This window comes from Chlorocebus sabaeus, chromosome 17, assembly GCF_047675955.1.
Source record: "Chlorocebus sabaeus isolate Y175 chromosome 17, mChlSab1.0.hap1, whole genome shotgun sequence".
NCBI classification, from domain to species: Eukaryota; Metazoa; Chordata; class Mammalia; order Primates; family Cercopithecidae; genus Chlorocebus; species Chlorocebus sabaeus.
In genome coordinates this window covers 9,748,921-9,773,979 of record NC_132920.1, presented here as the reverse complement: position 1 = coordinate 9,773,979, position 25,059 = coordinate 9,748,921, and the positions used below count along the sequence as shown (strand labels likewise).

At 36.9% G+C, this 25,059-nt stretch overlaps 1 protein-coding gene across 1 annotated transcript in view; it reads left to right on the top strand.

The window, feature by feature from the left end:
• LOC103222193 (uncharacterized) overlaps positions 1-25,059 on the top strand; it is a 202,110-nt gene that overhangs the window by 78,183 nt on the left and 98,868 nt on the right. Inside the window, exons 7-8 of the mRNA XM_073006213.1 lie at positions 4,877-5,140; positions 8,472-8,685. Coding sequence (XP_072862314.1) covers positions 4,877-5,140; positions 8,472-8,685 — 478 coding nt within the window. The remainder of the gene's footprint in view (positions 1-4,876; positions 5,141-8,471; positions 8,686-25,059) is intronic.

Here is a 25,059-nt window from a genome sequence, read left to right as displayed (position 1 = left end):
AATATGATATGTATTATATATGTTAGTATGTATTTAAGTATGTGTTTAAGAGGAGACAAAATTAGAAATTTAGATTGCTATGATACTGCATTAGGGTCCTGAATATGATGCTAAGGAATTACCATTTATATGGTAAATATATGATGTCAGACAAAAAACAACCAAAAGTAGAACTTATAATAAACCAAGTTTCTGGAGACCTTTTGTGCAGTGCCAGAAATAAAAGTAACTTTATGTGACCAGAGGAAAGAAGCAGATCAAAGAAGTAAAAGTTAGATTTTACCATATGATTTATAATATTTTATATTAAATTCAGAATTTCATGATAAGGAAATATGGATACTTGTCTAAGTGTGTTCCTTTGACAGTCATTAATGAATTTTTTTGTTAGGTATCATTGATGGGTCGTTATGATTTCTCCTTATCTTTGGTTTTCAATCAGTTTGATTATGATATGCCTAGGTGGTATTTTCTTTGTATTTCTTCTGCTTAAGATTTTCTGAGCTTCTGGTTTTGTAGATTGATGTCTTTCATCAGTTTTGGAAAATTCTCAGCCATTATCTCTTCAAATACTTTTTCCTGAACTATCATCTTTCTCTTCTCATTTTAGGATTCCAAATGTATGTGTGTTAGACTGTTTATTACTGCCCCACAATTCTTTCATGCTCTAGTCTATTTTACTTTTTTATTCTTTTTGACTTTATGCCTCAGTTGGAATAATTTCTATTGACCTCTGTTAGAGTTCACATATCCTTTTTCTGTTGTGTCCATTTCTGCTGTTATGCCCATTTAATAATTTTATTATTTCAAATACTTTAGATTTCTGTTCTAAACATTTTAAAAATTCTTTTCTGAACTATTCAAAACTTTTTCAGTTATTTCTATCTTTTCCTCTAATTTTGGGTCCTGTTTGTAATGATTATAGTCTTAGTTAGTTCCAACATCCGGCCATTTGTGGGTTGGTTTCATTGATTGGTTTTTTTAGTTCATGCATCACATTTTCCTCCTTCCATGGATGTCTCACAGTTGTGTATTAGATGCCAAATATTGTATATAAGCCAATTACAGAGACTGGAGTGGAAAATATTTCTCCTCCACAAGGGCTGATCTCTCTGATCAAATTAGGAATTGAGCTTAGTTGGGGTTGGGTTTATAGCTTTAGTTAGTTTTAATTTACTACCAGTTTCCAAAGCTTTAAGCTGTAAAAGTCCCTCCTTCCAGCTGGGCTTGCTTATCCATGCACCATGTAACTAACATTCTGCTCTGCTCTCCAGCGCTGTCCCAGGATTTCTGTGCCACTGGAAATCTCTTTTTGCTCCCTATCTAGACTCAATTGCCCACATGCTGCTGAGCACTTGTTAAAAGTCCCATGGTTGAGAATTGGTAAACAGTGAGAAATTGCTCTTTGTCTGAGGCTGATATGTTTCCAGTGTTCCATAAGAGCCCATGATGGTTAAAAGTTCAGCCAGTTTCTCTTTCCCCTGCAAAGTAGTCTACCCAGTGACTGGTCTGCTTCCTCACCTGTTTCCTGGGATTAAAGCTGCCTCTATCCTAGTTCATATAGGAAGGGCTGATCCCTCTATGAGATTTAGTTTCCCCTAAATTTCTTTGTGTCCCCAGTTTCCCAATGGGTTAAAAATACAATTTTGTAATTTAACTGATTTGTTTCCTTTTTATGATGGAAGTGTTGGTTACTTTTGATCATCTCCATCATAACCGGAAGCAGGACCTTGAAGGCTCTCTGATTTTTGAAATCACTTAGTATACTTATTTTCTGTAAAAATAATAATCATTACAAAAAATCCAAAAGTCCAGAAAAATGAACAATGTTTTTTGAATGTGCATAGTTATCATTTTTGCATTTACTCTAGTCCTCTCTGGAGTGCTTTAAAAGTATACCTAAAAGTAGTTTAAAAGTGTGTCCTTTACAGTTTTTTTTTTTTTTTTTTTTTTTTGAGACGGAGTCTCACTGTGTTACCCAGGCTGGAGTGCAGTGGCCTGATCTCGGCTCACTGCAAGCTCCGCCTCCCGGGTTCACCCCATTCTTCGGCCTCAGCCTCCCGAGTAGCTGGGACTACAGGTGCCCACCACCACGCTGGGCTAATTTTTTGTATTTTTGGTAGAGACGGGATTTCACCATGTTAACCAGGATGGTCTTGATCTCTTGACCTCATGATCTGCCCGCTTCGGCCTCCCAAAGTGCCGGGATTACAGGCGTGAGCCACCATACCCAGCCTATCCTTTACATTTTTAAAGTGTAAGGAATTTTACCTTCTCTTCCAATCCTCCATTTAACAGTAAGACTTCAAAATTCCCGTTTGCTTCTTGGATTCCATTTTTTCTCCACTCACCTTTCACATGTACCTTTTGCAATATGGAAGATCAAATGTATCACCCTTATGCTATGCAGTGGAATTCAGCTTTGCAGCAGCTCTTCCTTCCAGAGGGGTACTCTTCTCTTTTAACTTTTATTTTAGGTTTGGGGGTTCATGTGAAGATTTTTTACATAGGTAAACTCGTGCTGTGGGGGTTTGTTGTACAGATTATTTCATCACTCAGGTATTCAGCCCAGTACTTGAAGGTGGAGGGTGGGAGGAGGGAGAGGAGCATCACAGAGGTGTTCTTCCTGGCATTCACTAAATTAAGGGACTCTGAGGCTATTATGATCGCCACCTACCAGGACTCTCCTCTGTGACGGAGGGCATTGATAGTTGGGGGAGACCAACAAGTATATTTTTCTTAACATATGGTATTTAACTACAAAGCTACTGAAAAATCATCATGGGATAGCTATGGAAGTACTCAGATTTGTGAAAAGGATCCTCTGCAAAGTACGCTGAAATTTAGTGGCCTTTCTCGCCAAAGAGGAAACGAATGAATTACAAGCTACGTACTGCAGGGCAGAAGGTTTCTCCTACAATGTGCAGCAAAGGAAAGGCACCAAACGAAAAACTACAACTGTTATCAGATAAAGTCATTTCCTTTATTTAACAATTTATGACTTTCATTTTCCTTCTCAGTATCGGTGACTAGGTTTGGTCTTGTTCACATGCTTAACTATTTTAGGGGCTGTCAGGGTAGTTGCATGTGACTCTCCCATCTTGTAGAACACGTTGAGATGAAGTTCCTCTGGAGGGGACACAGGACTGCATGGTATTTATTATTGTGCTTGGTAGCCTTGAACTATTTTTCACATACTCAAAAAAATGATGCTGCTGCTTTATATGTTCACAGATGTATTTTAACCTTGACTATGCTATTTCTCTGTTTATTAAAATGAACTATTACTAAGTCATCTTAGAAGTGGTTGGGATGGTCCTAGAAGAAATAAATTTTATAAAGGCACATTTCATATTTTCTGGGAACGTTTGTATTTACTAAGTGGATAATTACATTAACTTTGAGAAGAAGATATTTATAGCTTTGTTTTTTATTGAGAGAGAACTCAAATGCATGGAAACTTGTATGTATAAGAAGTGACTTCCTAAGACCGCAACAAAATTAATGATAGAATTGAGTCAGTACTGGACAAATTCTTAATTCATCTACTTTGAATGTATAGCTGAATACATAGGAGTTTAGTGTAACAGGGGCTCTAGTTTTCACTTCTAAATGCAGGGCTAAAAATAGATGAAATTATTATCGATAGTATCAGTTCAACTTGATTTTTAAATGATGGCCCAAAACAGGATTCTGACTCCTTCTCCCAATTCAACTTTTATTCTCGTATCACAAAGGTTGCTCACAGCCAACTAGCCAAATGAAAAGTATAGCTTGAATAAGGTTCTCTTTTGTCAGTGATTTGTGCCTAGTGTTTTTAGCTTTCCCATAGGCTGTTGTTAAAAAATGATAAATCTGGTTTAAATAAAACCTGATCCTGTTAATGGTTTAATAGCAGCTGCCACAAGGTTATGGCATTTTTCAACAGATGCCTCTGTTTCATTTTATACCTAAACTAAGTCTTGGAATATTTATAAAAATCATATACAATATACCTACACACTTTTGGTTAAATATGTGTTTAAAAATAGTCTAAGTCCCAATCTTTGTCTACTTGTAATTATCCACACAAAATTCTAAAAAGAAATCGAAGGCTATAACTCAGTTTTTAAAAAAGATTATTTATGTCTTACATTTCTCTAAATTTTGTTTTAAGGTCATGGAATAGGCTCCATCTCTACATCTGGGGACTTGATCAGTGGCTTGGTCATTCTGATTATTTTGCCCATCTTTACATTCAGTTCTATTTATTTAGCACTGACAACTCGCTTATACAGCATGTGCATTATAGTGTCAACTGAAATAAACAGAAAAATCACAAAATTAAGTAGGACTCTCTTTATTCTTCCAGAGGTGGACTTTGGAATAATAATTCAAGTTATTATTATGGGTAGGATAATTTGCGATAATTTATTTAATCACTTTTTAAAAAGCATTTGTTCTGTGTGATGCAGTTGTGCTGGGTAAGTGAATGATACAAAAATGAATGGCAGGCATTCAAAACAATGACTCTTATGGAAGATAGAAATAGTTATACATTAGAGGTGCCAGCTCGATCAAAGAGGAATGAAATGAAAGCACAGACTACTATGTGAGTTAACATGTTGCAAACTTGATTTCTAAAACGCATGAAGTTTAGACTCTTTAACTGGCAGGGTCAAATTTGTGTAGATCACATTTTCATAGTTGCTCAATTACCTGGGGCTGGAAGGACTGTGAATGTAAAGACATCCGATGGTGAGTTTTCAAGGGCCAACCACAGGAGTATAGACCAACGTTTTACTTAATCCTAAATTGTGTATAGTCATCACTGAATGTAACGTGTTTCTAAAACCACAAGCGTCTTTATCTTCTCTTTTCTCAATATTTTTCATAGGTGCTCCCTCAAAAGAAAAATGTGAGCCCTGGTATGGCTTTCTTGTTTGAACTCTTTCTCCTTCGTGGCACATATGCTTGCCTGGACCGGGCTGTGGGCTGGGCAGTGTTCCCTCTGTGTGATAACAACTTTAATATAGTGGAGGGAAAATTTAAGTGTCTCCTTCTCCGAGGACATTATGACCAGAAACTCAGCAACTTTAGGAAGATTGAAGATTTGATTTGTCTGGACTTGGACCATTGGCTGTGCAATCTCTATTTTCAGGTTTGCAATATGATTTTTTAAGTGGCAAGGAATTAAAATGTTTTCTAAAGCTGCTTCTTTCTAGCCTTCAGCTTCTGTTCATGCCATTGGAAAATTTAATAAGTAAAGTGGCATAGAATGGTAAAAGTTATTACATCTTAATGCTGATTTCTGATAATACAGATTAAATCGATATTTAGAAACAAGGAATAAAATTATAGAATTAGTGGGAAATTGAAAGATCATTTAATAAAATTTTCTATGTTGTGAATGGGCCAGAGCTGCCACTCAGTTCACAATCTGTCACTGCTGGGGTAGAATGTGCAGCTTCATCTCATTAACATGGGGATGGAGCTCTGGTAAGTTTCCTTGTCAAGGTGGATCACTTGATACCAGGAGTTCAAGACCAACCTGGCCAATATGGTGAAAGCCTGTCTTTACTAAAAAGCTACAAAAACTAGCCAGGCTTCGTGGCACGCACCTTTAATCTCAGCTACTTGAAAGACTGAGACGGGAGAATCGCTTGAACCCAGGAGGCGGAGGTTGCAGTGAGACAAGATCATGCCACTGCACTCTAGCCTGGGCAACAGAGCAAGACCCTATCTCAAAAAAAAAAAAAAAGTGTTTACTGAGCTTCTATTGTGCGTTGGGCATTGCCTGCTCTAGGGATGCAAAAAGGATAAGCATTCCAGTGCATTCGTGGTGTGTTCTTTGTATCTAAATTTATTCTTCCTGATTATGATGTTTTTCCCCAGGTTGTTCGTGTCATATAATGCCGTCAATTGTTCTTCTTCACCTTTATGTTTGAAGTTTTACTTATATCTATGTAATGTATCTGTCTGTCTGTCTGTCTGTCTACCTATCTGCTTACCTAACTGATAGAACTATTCAATTGGGTGTTCCCAGGAAGCACATGTAATTTTGTCCTTAAAATCAGCAACGGTCTTCCTGTTTCCTATTTACTTTGAGTAGAATTACCTGGCATTTTTTCTTCTTATCTAATTCCATTATAATGTTTTGCTGAAATGTCGTGTTGGGGCAGTGTAGGTATGCTATTAATAAAATAATGTTTATATGAATATGTATTTATTCATTTTGGAAATAGTGCCATCCTAAGATAAATCTGATTGCACACTAGAATTCTGTGGGAAGTTTTAGAAATACTTTTGCCTGGGTTCTAGTCTCAGATATTTTAATTTAGTTGTTTTGTGGTGGGGTGTCAGGCATCAGAACTTTTTAAAACCTTCCAAGAATCAGAAATGCTGATATAGATAAGCTTGAAAAGGAAGACTATTATAAGTGAATGTAAACAAAAATTGAAAATTTATCTAAAGGTTGAAGATAACTATAGAAAATCCATAAGAAAATATTTTAAAAATTGGTGACCTGAATAGAGTCAAAATAAATATAGCCATAAGAAAGTAAAGTTTGGGCTGGGTGTGGTGGCTTATGCCTGTAATCTCAGCACTTTGGGAGGCCGAGGCGGGTGGATCACCTGAGGTCAGAAGTTTGAGACCAGCCTGGCCAACATGGTTAAACTTTGCCTCTACTAAAAATACAAAAATTAGCTGGGCGAGATGGCAGGTGCCTGTAATCCCAGCTACTCAGGAGGCTGAGGCAGGAGAATCGCTTGAACCTGGGAGGTGGAGGTTGCAGTGAACCAAGATCGCGCCACCGCACTCCAGTTTGGGCAACAAGAGCGAAACTCTGGCTCAAAATAAATAAATAAATAAATAAATAAATAAATAAATAAGTAAATTTTGGTCTAACTAATGTGGAAGACATCTATAATTATTAACTGACTTTTTCACTAACTGTTTCCTAAAATTCAGTGTTCTATAAATTATGGGATGGAAAGTCAGAACCAGCTTTGTTTTATAAAAGACAATTTATGTAGTACTGTTATTCATCATAAAGATAGTATATATTTGAGGTTAAATTTGAAGTAGTGTTTAATATTTGCAAGGTCAAGAAAAGTGGGTATATTTTAGCAGCATTAGAATAATTTGATTTGACCAAAATCTACTTGAATTTGAACGTATTACTAAAATTTGCCTCGTTTTTTTCTGACTTTCTATTAAAAATACTCTGTAGAGAAAAATAAGGAATACTATAATTTATTTGCAGAGTTCAGCTGGCATCCATTAGAAAAGGATGTAATTGTCCACTAACATTCTTATTCGATAGACAATAAAACTAATTTTCTCCTTCTGAACATTTCATGGGGAAGTGAGTCTTATTAATGAGAATAATAACATGCAAGATGCGTGATTTTCTGATTGTAGGCAGAATAAGTAGGCATGTCGATCCTTCTCTCTCATGAGGACAAAACCAAAAAACTTCTTTTCTGGAAACCTCAGTTTCCTCTTATGTGAAATTCTAAAAGTTGTGGATTTTTCCAATATAAGTTTTCTCAAATGCAAACATTTTTGAACAAGTTAATGCTGTATTTACTCAGAAAAGAATAAGTTGGAATTGGGAAGAGAAAAGAGAAGTAACGCAGATGATGGAACAGCAAAGTGTTTTTTTTGCAATGTCCTGTTAGAAGATAAAAAGGAAACAAGTCAATCCAGGTGAATCCTGAACATTTCTCTCCTGGGTCAGTCAGTGTGCAGAAACTTATACTGTCAATGAGGGGCTGGCAGAGCCAGGGCACGTGGCTTAGCCATGAATTCACGTGTTCTCTCACGGTGTCATTTGGGATAGTACTCAGACTAATAACCCTGAGCATCCCAGAGGAGGTTGGCCAACAGCTCTGAGACTCCCCACAGCGTGTGTGTAAGGATGCAACAGTGAAAATGATGTCAGAAAGATAGCCTGTCACTCTTTCCCAGGAAGCTTTGTCTGTCAATTCCTCACTTTCCTGAATATTTCACTTCTTGTGTCATTACTGTCTCCAAGCACTTTTACTATTAAAATTTTAAACATAGAGAAAAATTGAAAAAATTGTATAATGAGCACTCATTCACTGCTAGATTCTACAATCTTGTCATTTCTTGTTGAACTTAAAATATTATTTCTTGGAGATGGTAAATAGTGAATGAATATTTGCTAATTTTCTCCTAGTATGAATGTTAGATAGTGTTATTTGGAAGAAGAAATTTTAAAAATTATAAACTGAAATAAAGGAGAAACTATTATATAGACAGCAAAGGTACTATCTGAAGCACTTGTGTAAATTTGTTAATGCAAAAAACCTGCATTCTTTGTAATGCAACCAAACAAAAGCATATAATGTATGGAAAACTGAATTTGTTATTGATATTTTAGCTTTTTCAAATTGTCTCTTTTTTAAAGATGGAAACTATGTAATAGTTTCAACAATTTAGATAACAGATTGATCTCTTAATAGGTCATTAAACTTCCTTTGCATCTTGATGGTCAAAAAAATCATGAAAGCCATACTCGACTTTCCCCTGAATTTCCAGTTTGCCTAATGGCTAAAGGAGAGAAAGCAGAATCAAGAATGGATAATACAGCTGGCCTTTCAGAGAAAGAAACAGAGAAGAACGCTTGTGCTTCAATGGATGAGGAAGAAGCTAAATCCACGGTACACTCTTCTCAGGGTTGGTTGACTCTTTTTTCCCCAGCATTCTATTGCTAGTATTTCACGTCATGTTGTATAAATTATATTACGAATATAAGAAACTATCATTCTTTTTAAATATGTTTGAATATTAGTTTTTATATCACATTGTCTATTACATATGTAAATATAAAATAACATCATTGAAACAAGGCTTTCTCCATGTCCTTATTGCTTTGAAAGTTTTTTTGTTGTTCTTGTTAAGGGGGCATAATTTGACTTCTGTTGGTTCTTATTTTTAGATTTCAATTTTTCTTGCATGCTTACAAGACTGGTAACCAAAAACTGGCTATGAAAGATAACATATTTTCAGAAAAATAGTTGTCAATTAATACAGTTTATTTTATTGCCCTTTGTTTTCAAAGACTGGTTTAGTCAGGCAGTAAATAAGCAAATAAAGTTTTTTGAAATAGTCAATCTACAAAAATTCCAACTTGCAGAATATATATGCTATTAGAGATTATTCTCCTTCTTATAAAAGGATTGTTGCATTTACCAGAAGATTCACAAGCTTCTTTAACAGGGTGTATCCTCTAGCAGTAAACATTCTGTCAGTTAAAATAGCAGTTGATGGATTGGTGTTAATTATAATAACGACAGCATGTAATAGCACTACCAGCATTGTACTAATGCTGCAAGTATTACCAGTGATAAGAAGCCTTGTAATAAGTTTTATTTTTATTTTTGAAATTATTAAATATTTTAAACATCTCATACAGAAAATAGCATAGCAAACGCCAGTACCCAGTAGCCAGCTTTGCTGATTTTTACCATTTTGCCGTATTACTTCCCATTTTTTCTATGAAAAAATAACATTTATCAGTGATTAATGCTCCCTGTGAACTGTTTCCTAATTCCATTCTCAGCCTTCTCAGATTTGTTATTGATCATTTCCGTGTATATTTTAAAACATTTTCTACATATATGTGGAATCACTAACAATGTATATCTTTTCTATGTTTTTAAGCTTTGCATAAATATATCATACTTCACATCTGCTTCTGCAACTTTTCTTTTCTGTCAACGTTGTCTTTGATATTTATCTAACTGTATCTGTCTATGTATTTCTAATTTACTAATTTTGTTGTATTGACTTCCTTTGCAGGATTGTAACAAAATTTATTTATTTATGTTATTGTAGTTGTTTCTAGTTATACTCTGTTGCAGACAAAGCCACAATGACCAGTCCTGAACATGCTCTACTTGTGCACATGGGTGGGAGTTTCACTAGAGACTATATAACCCCAAAAAGAATGGCTGAATCACATGCACACACTTTCTAAAGATATAGACTAGTGACACTGCCACCCCTAGTGTGTCAATTTACCCTCCTTACAGTTGTGTAAGAGAGTTGCTTTGGTCCACATTCTATCAACCCTTGTTGCTGTCAGATTAGTTTTGCCAATTCAATTGCCATGAAATAATATCTCTTTATTTTAACTAGGATTTTTCTGGATACAAGTATATTAGAGTATTTTTGAAACTATGTATATTTCTGTTGACCATTTGGGTATTATCTTGTGGGAATTGCCTGTTCCTATACTTTGTCCACTTTTTCTTTGGGCCATGTTTTGCCTCATCGACCTGTAAGAGTTCTGGGGCTTCGTTGCTGTTGCTGTTGTTTTTAGGAGGGTGGTAGGGGACATTTATTTTCCGGTTCAATTTTTGATTGTTACTTATTATGCCATCTTTCTATGTTTAATTCATTAAAAACCAATTGGGTTAACTTGGTCATAGTACATTATCTTTTTAATTTTTAAATTTATCTCCTTTTGTTAAAGTTTTATTGAGCAGGTGATATATTCACATTGTTCAAAAGAAAACCCGCCTTCCCTTGCTGCTCCCCAGCAACCTAGTTCTTCTCCCTGAAGGAAACCGATGTACTACTCAATAGATATTTTTATGTATCTGTAAGAAAATACACAAAACTACTACTATAATTTTGAAATACTAGTAACTCTATCATTATATTATATATTTTTCTTGTCATTCCTAATGTTGATTATTAATATTAGCCATCATTGTTTTTCCTTATTAGTCTTGCTTTTAATCTTTTCATTTATTTTTTTTTCAGTATCCAACTGACATTTACCTTCATTCAGGTTCTCCACTGATTGTTTATTTTCTATGTATTTATCTTTTTGACATTTTTATGTATCTTAACTTTTTATTTATCCACACATTGTGTAGATCAGAGAAAATCTACACATTGTAGGTCAGAGAAAATTATGAATGGAACTGTCCATTGCTTCCTGTAATTTTGTCAGATAATGCTTTATACATTTTAAATCTGCTAAGTGCATACAAGTTTAAAATTGTTATAGTTTGGAGGATGTTATAATTCTTTTCTACTTCTGTTTGTCTATTAATACTTTTGAATTTATGTTCTATTTCATCTGATATGAATATTACCCACCTGAATTATTAATTTTTAGTATTTTCATGGCACACATTATTATGCTACCCCTTATTTTTAAATTGTAACATTTTTCTGTAGTACAGTTTGGGCATGTATCAGTTAGTAGCATAAAGCTGGATTTTATTTTCAAGACAAATTAAGGGGTACAAAAATACAATTTTAGATAGAAGGAATAAACATTAGTATTTGAGAGTACAGTAGGAAAATCATAGTTAACAATAATTTATTGTATGTTCCAAAATAGCTAGAATATCAGATCTGTAATATTCATAACACAGAGAAAAGATAAATGGTTGAGTTGATGGATATCCTTAATACTCCAATTTGATCATTAGCCATTGCAGAGAGGTATCAAAATACACATGTACTTCCAAAATATGTAAAACTCACATATACTAATTAAAAATGGAAGAAAAGACAAGTAAATAACATGTTCCATTTAAATAGGTAAGTTTAAAGTTTTGAAAATTACTCTTATTATTGCTATATTTGTACTTGTTGATGGCATCTAATTTTCACTTTAAATTTACCATCCTATTTCTTTGCTTTAAAAAAATTAATTTGTTTATGCCCTTCTGTCTGTATAATCTACAGATTTTATCCATTACTTCAGATGTTATCCTTAATTTCTCACTTACATATTTAACTATAAAACATCTTTAAAATTCTAAGCTCGTTCCGTATTTCCATTCTTTTCATGGATGTGGCAAGGACTTTTAGCATGCCTTGCCCATTGAAAACACCACCTCTTCCAATTGCTATTATTGGCTATGGTTTCAGTTTCACTTTTTTATTAAACACAACAGTTAGTATTTTTTACTCTTAAGAGAAGATTAATTTAATGACATATTGATGCTTCATTATATTTTTAAGATAGCATGTCTTCACTCTGGCTCCATTTTCCTTCTTGCTGAAATAAGTCTTTAGTAATTTGTTTAGAGTTTGGATCTCTCTTAGTCATTGTATATCCGAAAGAGTCTATTATTTTCCCTCACTTTTGATAGATCATTTAGCCATGTATAAGATTCTAGGGTAGTAATACCTTTTCTTTACCATTTTTCCACTGCCTTTTTGTGTGTCTTGCCGCTGATCAGAGATCAGTGTTAAGTGGGTAGCCCTTGTAAAGGGGAGTGATGTATTTCCATTTCAATTTTAGATAGATCACTGAGACATTTTACGAGGATTTATTTGAGCAGGGCATGTCTAAAACCAGAACAGGTCAGAAAAGCTTAGAGTAGTCCAAGCAAAAGATGAGGGCCTCAATTAGGGCAGAGATAATAAAGTTAGAGAAGAGAATGAACATTCATAAAGTGTTAAAGAGGGGCGATAGAATGGCCGTAAACATGATGTTGTTGATTGATTGAATATGGATGTTGGAGGATAACAAAAGTTGATTCCTAAACTTTGAACACAATAGATATGGATATCAACCAGCAGATAATAGGAACTATAGGAAGAGGAATAAGAGTAGAGGAAAACCAGGAGCTTGATTTTGGATCTGCAGAGTTTGATATTTCTATATTATATCCAAATAAAAATGTTGAAGGGGGCTGGGTGTGGTGACTCACGCCTGTAATTCCAGCACTTTGGGAGGCCAAGGCGGGTGAATCACTTGAACTCAGGAGTTTGAGACCAGTCTGGGCAACATGACGAAACCCTATCTCTACTAAAAATACAAAAAATTAGCCGGGCATGGTGGCAGGTGACTGTAATCCCAGATACGCAGGAGGCTGAGGCACGAGAATCGCTTGAACCCGGGAAGCGGAGGTTGCAGTGAGCTGAGATTGCGCCACTGCACTGCAGCCTGGGTGACAGAGTGAGACTCCATTTCAAAAAACAAAAAGAAATGTTCAAGAGATCATTGGGAAATGGACGTGAAGCTCAGGAGGGAGATGGAGAATGGGGAGGGAGTATATGTTCATTAGGGCCATGTGAACACAGAGACTGTAGCTGAAACTGCTAAGTGGTTGAGTTTAACCAGAAAGAATGTGTAGAGGGATAGGCGTGTTCAGTTGAGAACACAGATCAGGGAAACGGCAATATTTCAGGAGAAGAATGACAGATCTCTACCATGGAGCCATAATGGCCAGACACAATGCCTACACGATTCAACCTCCCAGGTGACATCTGTCTTCCTGTCTTCTGCTTATCAGCTTCATAGAGGGCGATAAATACTTCTCAAGTTGTTACTGGGGTTCTCCAAGTCCCTTAGAGATTATGCCTTCTTGGACCAAGTACAACTCTCTGCCAGGCTCAAGTATTAGTAACCCCTGCTTTCCTAAGGGCAGGTCTACTATGAGGCCTGGGCTTTCGTATACACACCTGACCTGCTTTCTTGGGAGTAAGCCAATATCATATCACAATTGAGATACCACCACCTCCACCTCCAGACAACTAAATATCAGTTTATAGAGTGATGCCTACCTGGAAATATGTTGAAATTTTATACGCAGAATACATATATATCAAATTATGTCACTGGCTTTAAACAAATATTTCTGAAGATAAATTAGAAATCAGATATATGCTGAAGCTATGTAACAAGCATCACAGTTATAAAACAACTTGACCAAAGTGCATTGTTTCTCTCATGTTAGAACTAGGATTTGCGGCCAGAGAAGATAAGAAATGACTGACAACATGGTCCGGTTTTGGTGGGTAAAGTGTGGAGCTAGCGGTCCTCAAAATCACAACTTGCAGCTGACTTTAAGCATTTATTTTTTATTTATTTTTAATTTTTTTGAGACAGAGTTTCACTCTTGTTGCCTAGGCTGGAGTGCAATGGTGCAGTCTCGGCTCACTGCAACCTCCAGCTCCTGGGTTCAAGCGATTCTCCTGCCTCAGCCTCCGGAGTAGCTGGAATTACAGGTGCGCACCACCATACCCAGCTAATTTTGTATTTTTAGTAGAGATGGAGTTACTCCATGTTGGTCAGGCTGGTCTTGAACCCCTGACCTCAGGTGATCCACCCACCTCGGCCTCACAAATTGCTGGGATTACAGGTGTGAGTCACTGCTCTCAGTCTGAAGCATTTTTCATTGTGAGATTTAATAGGCTCAATGCTTTAATTTTTAAATTTTAAATACCACTATCCAAGGTAGGTATCAATGAGTGTGTCAGTGTACTTAGTGTGGATAAAAAGAAGGTAAGAAATGGGGCATAAAATAAGCCTAAGGCTCTGGCAGTCTGAAAAAGAGCAGAGAGTGTCATAAAAGGGGCCCCTTGGAAGGCCGGGGTGGGCAGATCACTTGAGCCCAGGAGTTCAAGACCAGCCTGGGCAACATGGCAAAACCCCATCTCTACAAAAATACAAAAATTTGCTAGGTTTGGTGGTGCACGCCTGTAGTCCCAGCTACTTGTGGGGATTGCCTGAACCCAGGAAGTTGAGGCTGCAGTGGGCTGAGATCATACCACTGCACTCCAGCCTGGGTGACAAAGTGAGACCCTGTCTCATAAAAAGGGAGGATGGGTTCCCAAAGCACAGACCAGCCAGTGTCAGATTTAGCCTCATTCCAAATTCCTTTGTGGGGCAGTTACGTGGCGTATGTTCATGGACACTGTGGGTAATTCTCATTCAGTTGTCTCTGCAGGAGAATCACTTTTACACCACTCCTGTATGTGGAATTAGATTAGTCAGGCCTTCCAACCTGAGGGCCTGCGATGCCCTTGTTCTGTGAAAACAAATTACTTTAACATTAGTGTATCATCTGTGCAACCTGGGAATCTGAGACACAGAAAGGGAAGGAATGGACGAAGCCCTTGCTGATGGTTGAAGATCATCTTCCTAAGATAAAATTAATAATTCGCAAAATACAAAAGGAATGATTATGATTTCATTAGATAAAACCCTAGAAAACCATTGATTTTTTTTGCTCAAATATCAAGTTCAAAAGTCAACTGTAAAGCCGCCACATGAGACACTGTAGAATACATGTATTTGCAAAGTAGGTTTTTTTTTTCTTTTTCTTTCCCAGTGTTTTTGCATTAAATATGGAGCTAAATATTCTTACTTTAGAATTTTTAACTTTTGGGAAAGTGAGTTTGACTTAACTAATAAATTGTCAGTGTTATTGATGTTTTAACCTAGTGTTAGGATAAAACAGAAGACGACAGCCAATTACTCTTGGACCATTTTTGCTTTCTAGTTTTTCCTTGGTGTAATGAGGGCTGTATTTTCCACACCTACTGCACTGAGCTATAAACTTGACTTTTAGAATGCTGTTCCCAGTTCCCCTAAAAGGAGGACAGGTAGCACTCCAGAAAGCATGAACACCCGCGTGTTCAATCCGAGAATACTGTATATCATGAGAGGAAAAATATTTTCTGCTTTAGGAAAATGCTTTAGAAAAAAAAAAAAAGATTATTCATTTGCTCTGCTCTGAGCATGGAGACTTATTCAAGTCTCACATTCAAAGACTGCAGAGGCACCTTCTGCTGCTATTCTAAACAAATTTACAGAAAAGCAGAACACAAAAAGCTCTTCAAATACACGTCTTTACTATTGCTTATATTTATTTATTTTTCTTGGAAGCATATTATTAGCCGTTAATATCCCCCATGGGTTTGTTTTCCAATATATCAGGGCTGTGATACAGTGTGCTGTTTCTGCCACTGATATGTTGCTAAGAGATTTAATAACGGGTAAACAAACACAACATGTGGTAATTCATTTCAAATTAAAAGTTTATTAAACTCTGGCTTGATGACTTTCTGGCTATTTACAATTAAAGGAGCAAAGCTTGGGGAAGGGGTGACCACGTGGTGTGTTTATGGCTGCAACGTTTCTATATGAAAAATGTGTTTATGATCTTTCACAAGCTGTCCACATTGACAGGCTCCATATGTAATCTGTTGAGTCAGCTACTGTCCTAGAATCATGAAAAAGTGTCTTTAATGCTCATTTGCAGGCACACATGTGTGTGCACACCATGCACACCCAAGTGCACTCACGTACACATACTACAGGATTCCAGACTTCATCCTATGGTTGATGTTTTAAGCGGTGGTCAGCCTTGCAAATAGGTGGATATCCGAGGTCGGAAAATATTTGTGAAAGGCCAGAAGAAGAGACTCATGATACAACTTTTGGATTATCGCCATCTTTTAGGCTGTTTTACTTTTTAGGAGTCAGTCTAGGCAAGTATTTCACACACTTGATAATTGTGTTTTGAATATGCCTACGTTGCACGAGCAATGTTCTCTGGCAGTATCTATATCCGTTTTGTGATGCTGAATTCAATTCAGACTTTTGTTGTGCAACCACAAGGACAAATCATGCTGCCAAACGCTATAGAATTAAAAATCAAAGCAACACCCAGCCCTTGGCCTTCAAAGCCTTACTTGAGCCCAAGCCTGCTCCACCATGAGGTATGCATGTGTCCACATATCCAAGAGATGACGAGAAGGCCCACCAGCACTCCATTTACATAAGGGGCCCGCAAGCCTTCTCAGAGAGAATTCAGACTTGGAGAAGAATTGAAGCAGATGCAATTGGCTAGAGACTCAGTTGCTAGGTGAGAGGGACGATTGTGGGAAACGTAGAATGTCTAGGAGTCACATTTGTTCTTTAGCCCAGTCATCTCACAGTGGAATTCCCAGGGAGAGGGAGGAGGGCTTGGAAACACTCCCCAGACTGCTAAAAGAGAACCATTTCATTGAAATTCTGTCAGACACAGAACAGTATATTACAGTATATACTCTCCTCTGAGACAATTAGGCATGATATATACAAATACAGTGGTCTTCCCTTACCCAATTTCGATTTCTGAGGTTTCAGTTAACTGTGGTCAATTATGGTCCAAAAATAGTACAGTACAATAAGATATTTTGAGAAAGAGAGAGACCACATTCACATAACTTTTATTACAGCATACTGATACAATTGTTGTATTTTATTATTAGTTATGGTTGTTACTTTCTTGCTGTGACTAATTTATAAATTAAACTTTATCATGGATATGTATGGATAGGAAAAAGTACAGTATATGCAGAGTTTGGTACTATGTGCAGTTTTAGATGCCCACTGGGGATCCTGGAACTTACCCATCATGAATAAGAGGGAACGGCTCTGTGTTCTACGTGCAGCGACGTTGTAATTCAGGGTGTTACGGAGCCACTGCGAGAAAGTATATGTGGATGGAAATTAGTGGTTCATGGGCTCATGTGAGCACGCAGGTGGACTCCTGGAAATAAATGAGTGAGCTTTTGAAGTCCATTGAAACTGATCAGAACTTTTAATATAACCCCGTTTTTAATCCTGTACTGATGTGATCTGGGGACATATGTGTTAGTTTCACAATCTTGTCCTGGGGCTAGAAGGATAGTTTAGAGTTCAAAAGGCAAGCATAGTCGGGAATTATCTGGGGATAAAAGGAAAACCACCAGCTAAGTTAAGAAGTCACATAGTTTAAGTTGTATTTGAGGAACTATAAGGAACCACTGGGCTCTGGTATACAAATTGGGATGGATTTGGGCAAGGATCATTTTAGGGCAAGCAATCCAGTAAGAAGGACGTGACGTTAGCTTACGGAAGAGACGGTAAGGACCTGAGGCAGAGCACTGCTGTTGGAGGCACTCAAGAGACATGACAAAATTGCATTGACAGGAATTGGAAAGTGAAGCGTTGTGTCATAAGCAAAGATGTGAAGCTCATAGGCAAGACTATTTGTATCCCAGGTTTCCAGGAAACTAGCATTGCCCTTTTTGGAGATAAGAAACCCAAAGGAACCGGTATCAGATTAAAGTTAACCAGTTACTTTTGGACAAACTGAATTTAAGGTATTAGGGGAAATTAAGAAGACAATGACTTGCTTGGAGTTGAAAAGATGAATTTAAAGCTCAGAAGTAACATATGGGTGTCATCCAGATAGGCAGGCTAAAGCCACAGGAATGAATGAGTTTACCAAGGAAGAAAAGAGTAGACCTAAGAGTAGGACATTCTTAATTGAAGGGACAGGTAAAAGAAAAGATGCAGGAAATTGCAAAAGAACAATCTGACAAAGCAGAAGTAGGAGGTCAGACTTTGTGGAGACCAGGGAGCTCTAAGTCTCAAGAAGGAAGAGAGTGGTCACATCAGTAAGATAAACTGTGGCAGCACTAATCAGACCTGATGTGCGTAGGAATCACCCAGAGATCTTGCTAAATGGAAAATTCAAATTCATCAAATTTGAGGTGGGCATTAATTCTGTAGGTCCCATGTGATACATATGGCACTGGTCTGTGAACCTCACTTTGCTTTAGATTACCAGGATAAAAATGAAAAGACAGTTGCCTAGAGCTGCTTCCGAAGGCACCAGCTCTATCTGTTCCCACTTCCACTAACTGGTTTAAGTCTTAAAAAATTCTTCATAGAGAGATTACAATTGCAGGAAAGTCGTCTTTGTTTTGCTTATTTATGTATCCCAGGGTCTACAAGACACATAGATCTATGATGTCCCAGATCATAGCTTCTCAGTAAACATTTGCAGAATGAATAAATGAATATAGCTCTGAGTACCAACTAGGATCAGAACTCTTTTCTACGGAAAGCAGTCAAGTAGGCGGTTTCTTTATTGCATTTTAAAATTAAAATACAGTAAAATTGACTTTTTCAAAGAGTATACAATTCTATGTACAAGTACAGATTTGCGTAATCACTACCACAGTAAGAATAAAGAAACACTTCATTGCCACCCCCATAACTCTTCAAAAAAACTCCTGTGTGCTGTGTTTTACAGGCACCTCCTTCCCTCCATCCATCCTAATCCCTGGCACTCACTGATCTGTTTGTCATCACTGTAGTTTTGTCTCTTCAAAATTGGCATACTTGTCATTGGTTTTGACTTTTTAAATTGTCATACAGTGTGCAACCTGTATGCATACTGGTTGAGACTGGTTTCTTTCACTCAACATACCACCACTGAGAGTCATACAAGTAATTGTGCATATCAACAGCTCGTTCCCAGTCATTGTTGAGTGGATGTACTGCAGTTTATCTCTTCCCTAACTCAAGGACATTTACATTGTTTCAATTTTTGGTAATTATGAAGAGTTGCTATACATGCGCATAGGCAAGTTTTTGTGTGAATATAGTATTTACTTCTTCGGAATGCATACCTAGGAGTGCGATTGCTAGATTGTATTGTATGTGTATATTTAACTTTTTAGAAACTGCCTGTTTTACAAAGTGACTGTATCATTTTTCACTTCCACCAGTAACATGGGAATTTCAGTTGCTCTGCATCCTTATCAACACTTAGTATTGTCAGTCTTTTAAAAGTCCCTCTAATTCGTGTGTAGTGGCATCTCATGATTTCAAATTAGATTTCCTTAATGACTAATGTACTTATTTACCACATATCCTCTTTAGTAAAGTATCAGTTCAAGTCTTTTGCCCATTCTTTTAATTGAATGGTTTATTTATTTGTTTTTCACTGTTGAATTTTGAGAGTTCTTATCCCTTCTGGATACAGATACTTTTTTGCAAATACTTTCTGTCTGAAGTTTATCTGTTTATTTTCTTAATATTTTCTTTCACATAGCAAATGTTTTGAATTTTGATGAAGTTCAGTTTGTAATTTTTTAAATGGATTGTACTTTTGAAGTCATGTCTTTGAACCCTTTGCCTACACTCCAGTTCACAAGATTTTCTCTTACAATTTATTTGGAAAGTTCTGTAGTTTTGCACTCTACATTTAATCCAACGATCCATTTGGAGTTCGTTTTTGAGTAAAGGGTGAAGTTAAGATTGAAGGTTTTTTATTTGTTTTCACATATGAATGTCCAATTGTTCCAACAACATTTGTTGAAAACACTCTTTGTCTATTGTTGAATTGCCTTTGCAGTTTTGTCAAAAATCAGTTGGCCATGTACCAGTGGTTCAATTTCGGTGACTTATTTGGTGACCTGGTGAGAGGGCTCTGCCTAATATATACTGTTATAGATATGATAGACATAAGCAGTTTATCTGTCAGCTGCAAGGTAGAGGAAGAATGAAAAGATGACAAATTAATTATAGCTGCAGTGGGAGCCATAGAGGCACAGATGGAAGCAGTCGAAGTCCCTCCATACTGAAGCTCCGGAATAGGAAGCCATGGACAAACTGGAGAGCAGAGCTTAGTTGGTATGCTCAGACAGTAAAAGACCTATTGTGTGACATCGAATGGTTCTGTATCTGTGATCTGTTTTAGCCAAGTCTCCATATCATGTTCCCTGAAAGGCTGAGGTCACCATTCCCACATGTGTACGATAAGGGAAGCAAGTTGCTCTCAGACACGATTAATGATTCCAAACCAGAGACATGTATTTTCAGTTAATAATTTGCCAGTCAATTGTTTCCCTGTTTCTATGGAAGAATCATTAATCTGGCATTTGAAAACAGCACATATGACTTTGCTTTTGACAGCTGGAGTTGAGTTTGTGGAGAAGCTGTCTCAAATAATTTTCTATCATGTGTATCCCTAATTATTTTCAGATAGCTCTTAAGGAATGAGTACTTCTATAAACTATATCCAAGCTTTTAAGAATGTGAAATTGCCATTTCAGAATGACCATTTGGTGAAATGTTGAGGCAATTTTTATGTTGGCTATGGCATATTTTCTTTTGAATGTCTTGGTTTTCAAGTAGCATAGGTGGATCTAAGTCCTTTATCTCAGTGTAAAATTGAGCCTCAGGGAACCACAGTATGTTTCAAAGTGATTAATCTGCATAAAAAGCTAATTACCTGCAATTTTTAAATGCCTTTATTTAACATATGGAAATGCATCAAAATATTTTAATTCACAGAAATGCTCAAAATATTTTAAAGCAATTTTAATCTTTTTTAAAGCTTCCATTGCTCAAGGTAAATCCCTTCCTTCCTGCCTGCCTGCCTTCCTTCCTTCCTTCCTTCCTTCCTTCCTTCCTTCCTTCCTTCCTTCCTTCCTTCCTTCCTCCCTCCCTCCCTCCCTCCCTCCCTCCCTCCTCCTTCTCTCCCCCCTCTCCTCTCCCCTCCCCTCCCCTCCCTTCTCCTCCCCTTCCCTCTCCTTCCCTTTCCTTCCTTCTTGGCCATGAAGGTGTAACCTTGTAACTTCATTTACAAACTGCATATGACTTCCAATAGCTGCAGTATTAAACTTCCTAAATTGGGGCTTAGCTGAGAAAATTTCTTTTTTGTTTTTGAGATGGAGTCTTGCTCTATTGCTAGGCTGGAGTGCAGTGGCGTGATCTCAGCTCACTGCAACCCCCGCCTCCCGGGTTCAAGTGATTCTCCTGCCTCAGCCTCCGAGTAGCTGGGACTACGAGGCACACGCCACCAAGTCCAGCTAATTTTTGTATTTTCAGTAGAGACAGAGTTTTGCCATGTTGGTCTCCATCTCTTGACTTCTTGATCCACCCACCTCGGGCCCGCAAAATGCTGGGATTACAGGTGTGAGTCCCCGCACCCGCCCGGCCTAGCTGGGAAATTTTCATACAAACGTTAATTGGAGGCGTAGTGAGTATTTGTACCATTAACAGATTTCTTTTAAACGTGATTATAATTTGTTTTAATCTTTGGCTTATTTTGTGAGGTTCTTCGCCATCCTTCACAGCTCATTACAACAATGGTTTTTTGTTTGATCCATTTCAATCTCAAAGTCGTTTCTGAAAACTGCTGGAATTGAAAAAGCTTTAAACAGTCATGCAGGTCTTTAATTGTAAATTAGTTTTGACAGGACTATGATGCAGGGGGCTGCCTGGTTCCAAAGTGATGCTAGCTGACAACTCCTGCCTGCTCCGGGAGCAAAGGAACATGTGGAAGGAATTGTTCTTTTACGTTTCACAGCTGGTCATTTCCTCTGCAGGGCAGCCCCTGACCCCTCTGAGAGATTCTGACACCCAGAAGGGAAGTGTTCCCACTGATGTAAAGGAAGTGGAGAACCAGTTTGACGCTAAGAAAAAAGGGAGGAGGGTGTGCTGAAAAGATCTGGGGGGACAGAGAGACGAGACGGGCTTAAAACGTTTCCAGCAGGTTCGAATCTTTGCTTCATTGTTTCTTTTCATGAAGGAAGACCAAAAATCTGTTTATTTGGAAGGGCCCAAAACATTCTGAGTTTTTCTTAAAGCTACCTTTTAAATTTTTCTTTTTTTTTTTAAGTGGAAGAGGCAACAAAAATGAAGTTGTCACATGTGAATGATCTAAATCTAGGTTTGAGGAAAATTTACAAATATCTGTTGACTGATCTACTCCAATACACTGGTGTGTGAGATATGTTTCCAATTATGGAATGTGTGTGGATTAGATCAACAACATCAGATTGCAACTTGTGTTTTCAGGACATTTTACATTCTTAACATGTTATTTGGTCTTATATATTCATCACAGTCCATTTATCCTCTGTGTTTTTGCAATTAAACAGTGCAGTAAGAAAACATAAGAGGGCAATTGGATTGTATTATTATTCAAACAGGTTTGCCATTTTTTTCAGTGAGTCAACATAGACCATTTCAAAAGTCAAATGATCAATCTTTTGGCAGCCACCAATGAAGTCATTTTCAAAGGTACATTTTCTTCTTCTTCTCCTTCTTGCTTTTCCATCTTCTCCTCCTCCTCCTCCTCTTCTTCTTCATGCTTGAAACGCTTTTTCAGAACACATACTTTTCTGAGTGCACTCTTTAAAGCGGGGAAAATGAATGCTTACTTTCTCCCTGCCCTCCCACAGCCCTAATCCCATTTTGTGAATGTGTGTGTATATGTGTTCTTTAATCTATTGTGGTAGATATGTTAACGAATGCAAACATGCCGTGTATAATCAGCAGTCATTCATAAGAATGAACTGTTCATGATAATAATCCTATTTTTCTTTGGCCAATTTCTCTCATTTCATCTGTGGATATTCAGTGCCTCAGAATTAGACAAATGTCTTTGCAAAAGTATGGTGCAGAAGTGAATATTGGCAACAGAGAATACTGTAGTTCTTGACTCAGTGTGATCCACTGCAATAGACCTAACAGCTTGGGAAAATTAGAACACTTCTAACTGGCCTGAGGAGCTGTGGTTTAGGAGGGAAGAGTTAATGTGGAGCTATGACAAGACACACTTAACTTTGGTCTCACTATTCAATCTGGACATTCCCAGAAGCATTCATAGCTAAATGCACAGTCTGAATAAGTTGGAAATAAGGAACTGCAGGAATAAAAATATACTTTTAGTCAATTTGTACTAACATGTGAGTTATGATGAAAGAAACCATGATTGGCTCGTGAGAATTTACTCTTTTAACATGATAAAGTAGCAACCTATCTGATTTGGCTTTACAGTTGCTTCACTTTATACAGCAGGTTTTATTATGGACTCTGTTGTATGTTCATAGCAGGTAGCATCTAATTGGCTCAGTACTGTCCTTTTCAAATTGATGAAACTACAAGAGGGAGTGAAAAATAAATGAAATTGTGAGGCCTTTTGCACAAATAAATGCACTCATTAACGCTTTCTAAACATGCGGCTGGCTTTGGACACTTGAACGGTATGACCGACTTCTCCTTCTTCCAGTATCTGACTTAGAAGCATGCAATTGACTTTGCTCCATGTGGAAATAATTGAAATCAAGATTGGCAGAAAGAGACAATATTGTGTCCAGAATGATCCACTCAATATGATTGGAGGAATCATATGCAATAGGAAATCCAAATTAGAAAACTAGGATTTTGAATGTGTTAAATTTGGCATCCTTTGGCATGAGGTAAGAGAAAAATTAGCCTCTCTTTTGAAATTATAATAATTATCTTAGAGAAACAAATCTGTTCTTGAATGGTGGCGCCCTGGCAATCATGCATGTGAGAAGTTCATTATTTGTATCACTAATATATGACACATTGTCCTTGAGTAGTTTATTACTAGAAGCCAAACATTTGACCCACCTTCATTTGCAAAGCTATAGCTATTTTTTTGTTGTCGTTGAGATAATTTGCTATAATTAGTGAAATGGACATAGGATTTTAATTATTTCCTCAGAATCTTGAGCCTTTAGATTCTTGTAAGGTATTATGTTGGTGCAAAGGTAATGGCAGTTTTTGTCATTACTTTGAATAGTAATTACCCGCCATTACCTTTGCACCAATCTAATAGAAACTTCAGAAAAAAAATCTTACAACACGTCTGCTTAGAAATAAAGGCATGGGAATTATGAGACTAACCTTAAAGATACAAGTGGTTCTCACAGTTAAGACGAAAAGGTTGTGAAAGCATAATTTAGTGAAAAACAGTGCAGAAACCTAAAACACGAATTGTTCTCCTTTATTCTAATTCATGCTTTCTCGCCAAACAGATTCTTATTAGTTAGTTTCTCTGTAGTTAGAATGACTTTTTTTTTTTTTTTTTTTTTTTTTTTTTTTTTTTAAATCAGCAAGTGCATCTTCACCAGCATTAAAGTATTTTCTTTTGGACCATAATGAATAGTACATTCTTCTGCCTTCACCTAGGCTTTCAATGAAACATCTTTTATTTTCTTTCTCAGATTTCCAGACATCAGGTGTCATGTGTGGGGCTAATTTTCATGAAATAAAGTTTTAACCAAGTGTGGTGAACTGGTTGTTGGGAAGACCAGGAATTCATCATCTTAGTACTTTTTTTTTTCTCTGTAACACCTGTTATATGGGTTAAAACCTATAGTTGTTGATTATGTAGTTTGCAAATATTTTCTCCCAATCTGTCACTTGCCTTTTCATCTTCTTAACAGGGTCTTTCACAGAGCAAAGATGTTTAATTTTAATTAAGTCCAGTTTATCAATTTCTCATTTTATAGATCATGCTTTAGGGGTCAATCTACGAACTTTTTGCCTCACCCTAGATCCTAAAGATTTTCTCTTATTTTTTTTTTTCTAAATGAAAATCAATTTTTAGTTATTTTTAATGTAGCTACGGAGGTTTTAGTCAATTCATTTTTCCTTTGGATGCCAAATTCCTCCAGCACCATTTGTTGAAAGGTTATCTTTCTGCT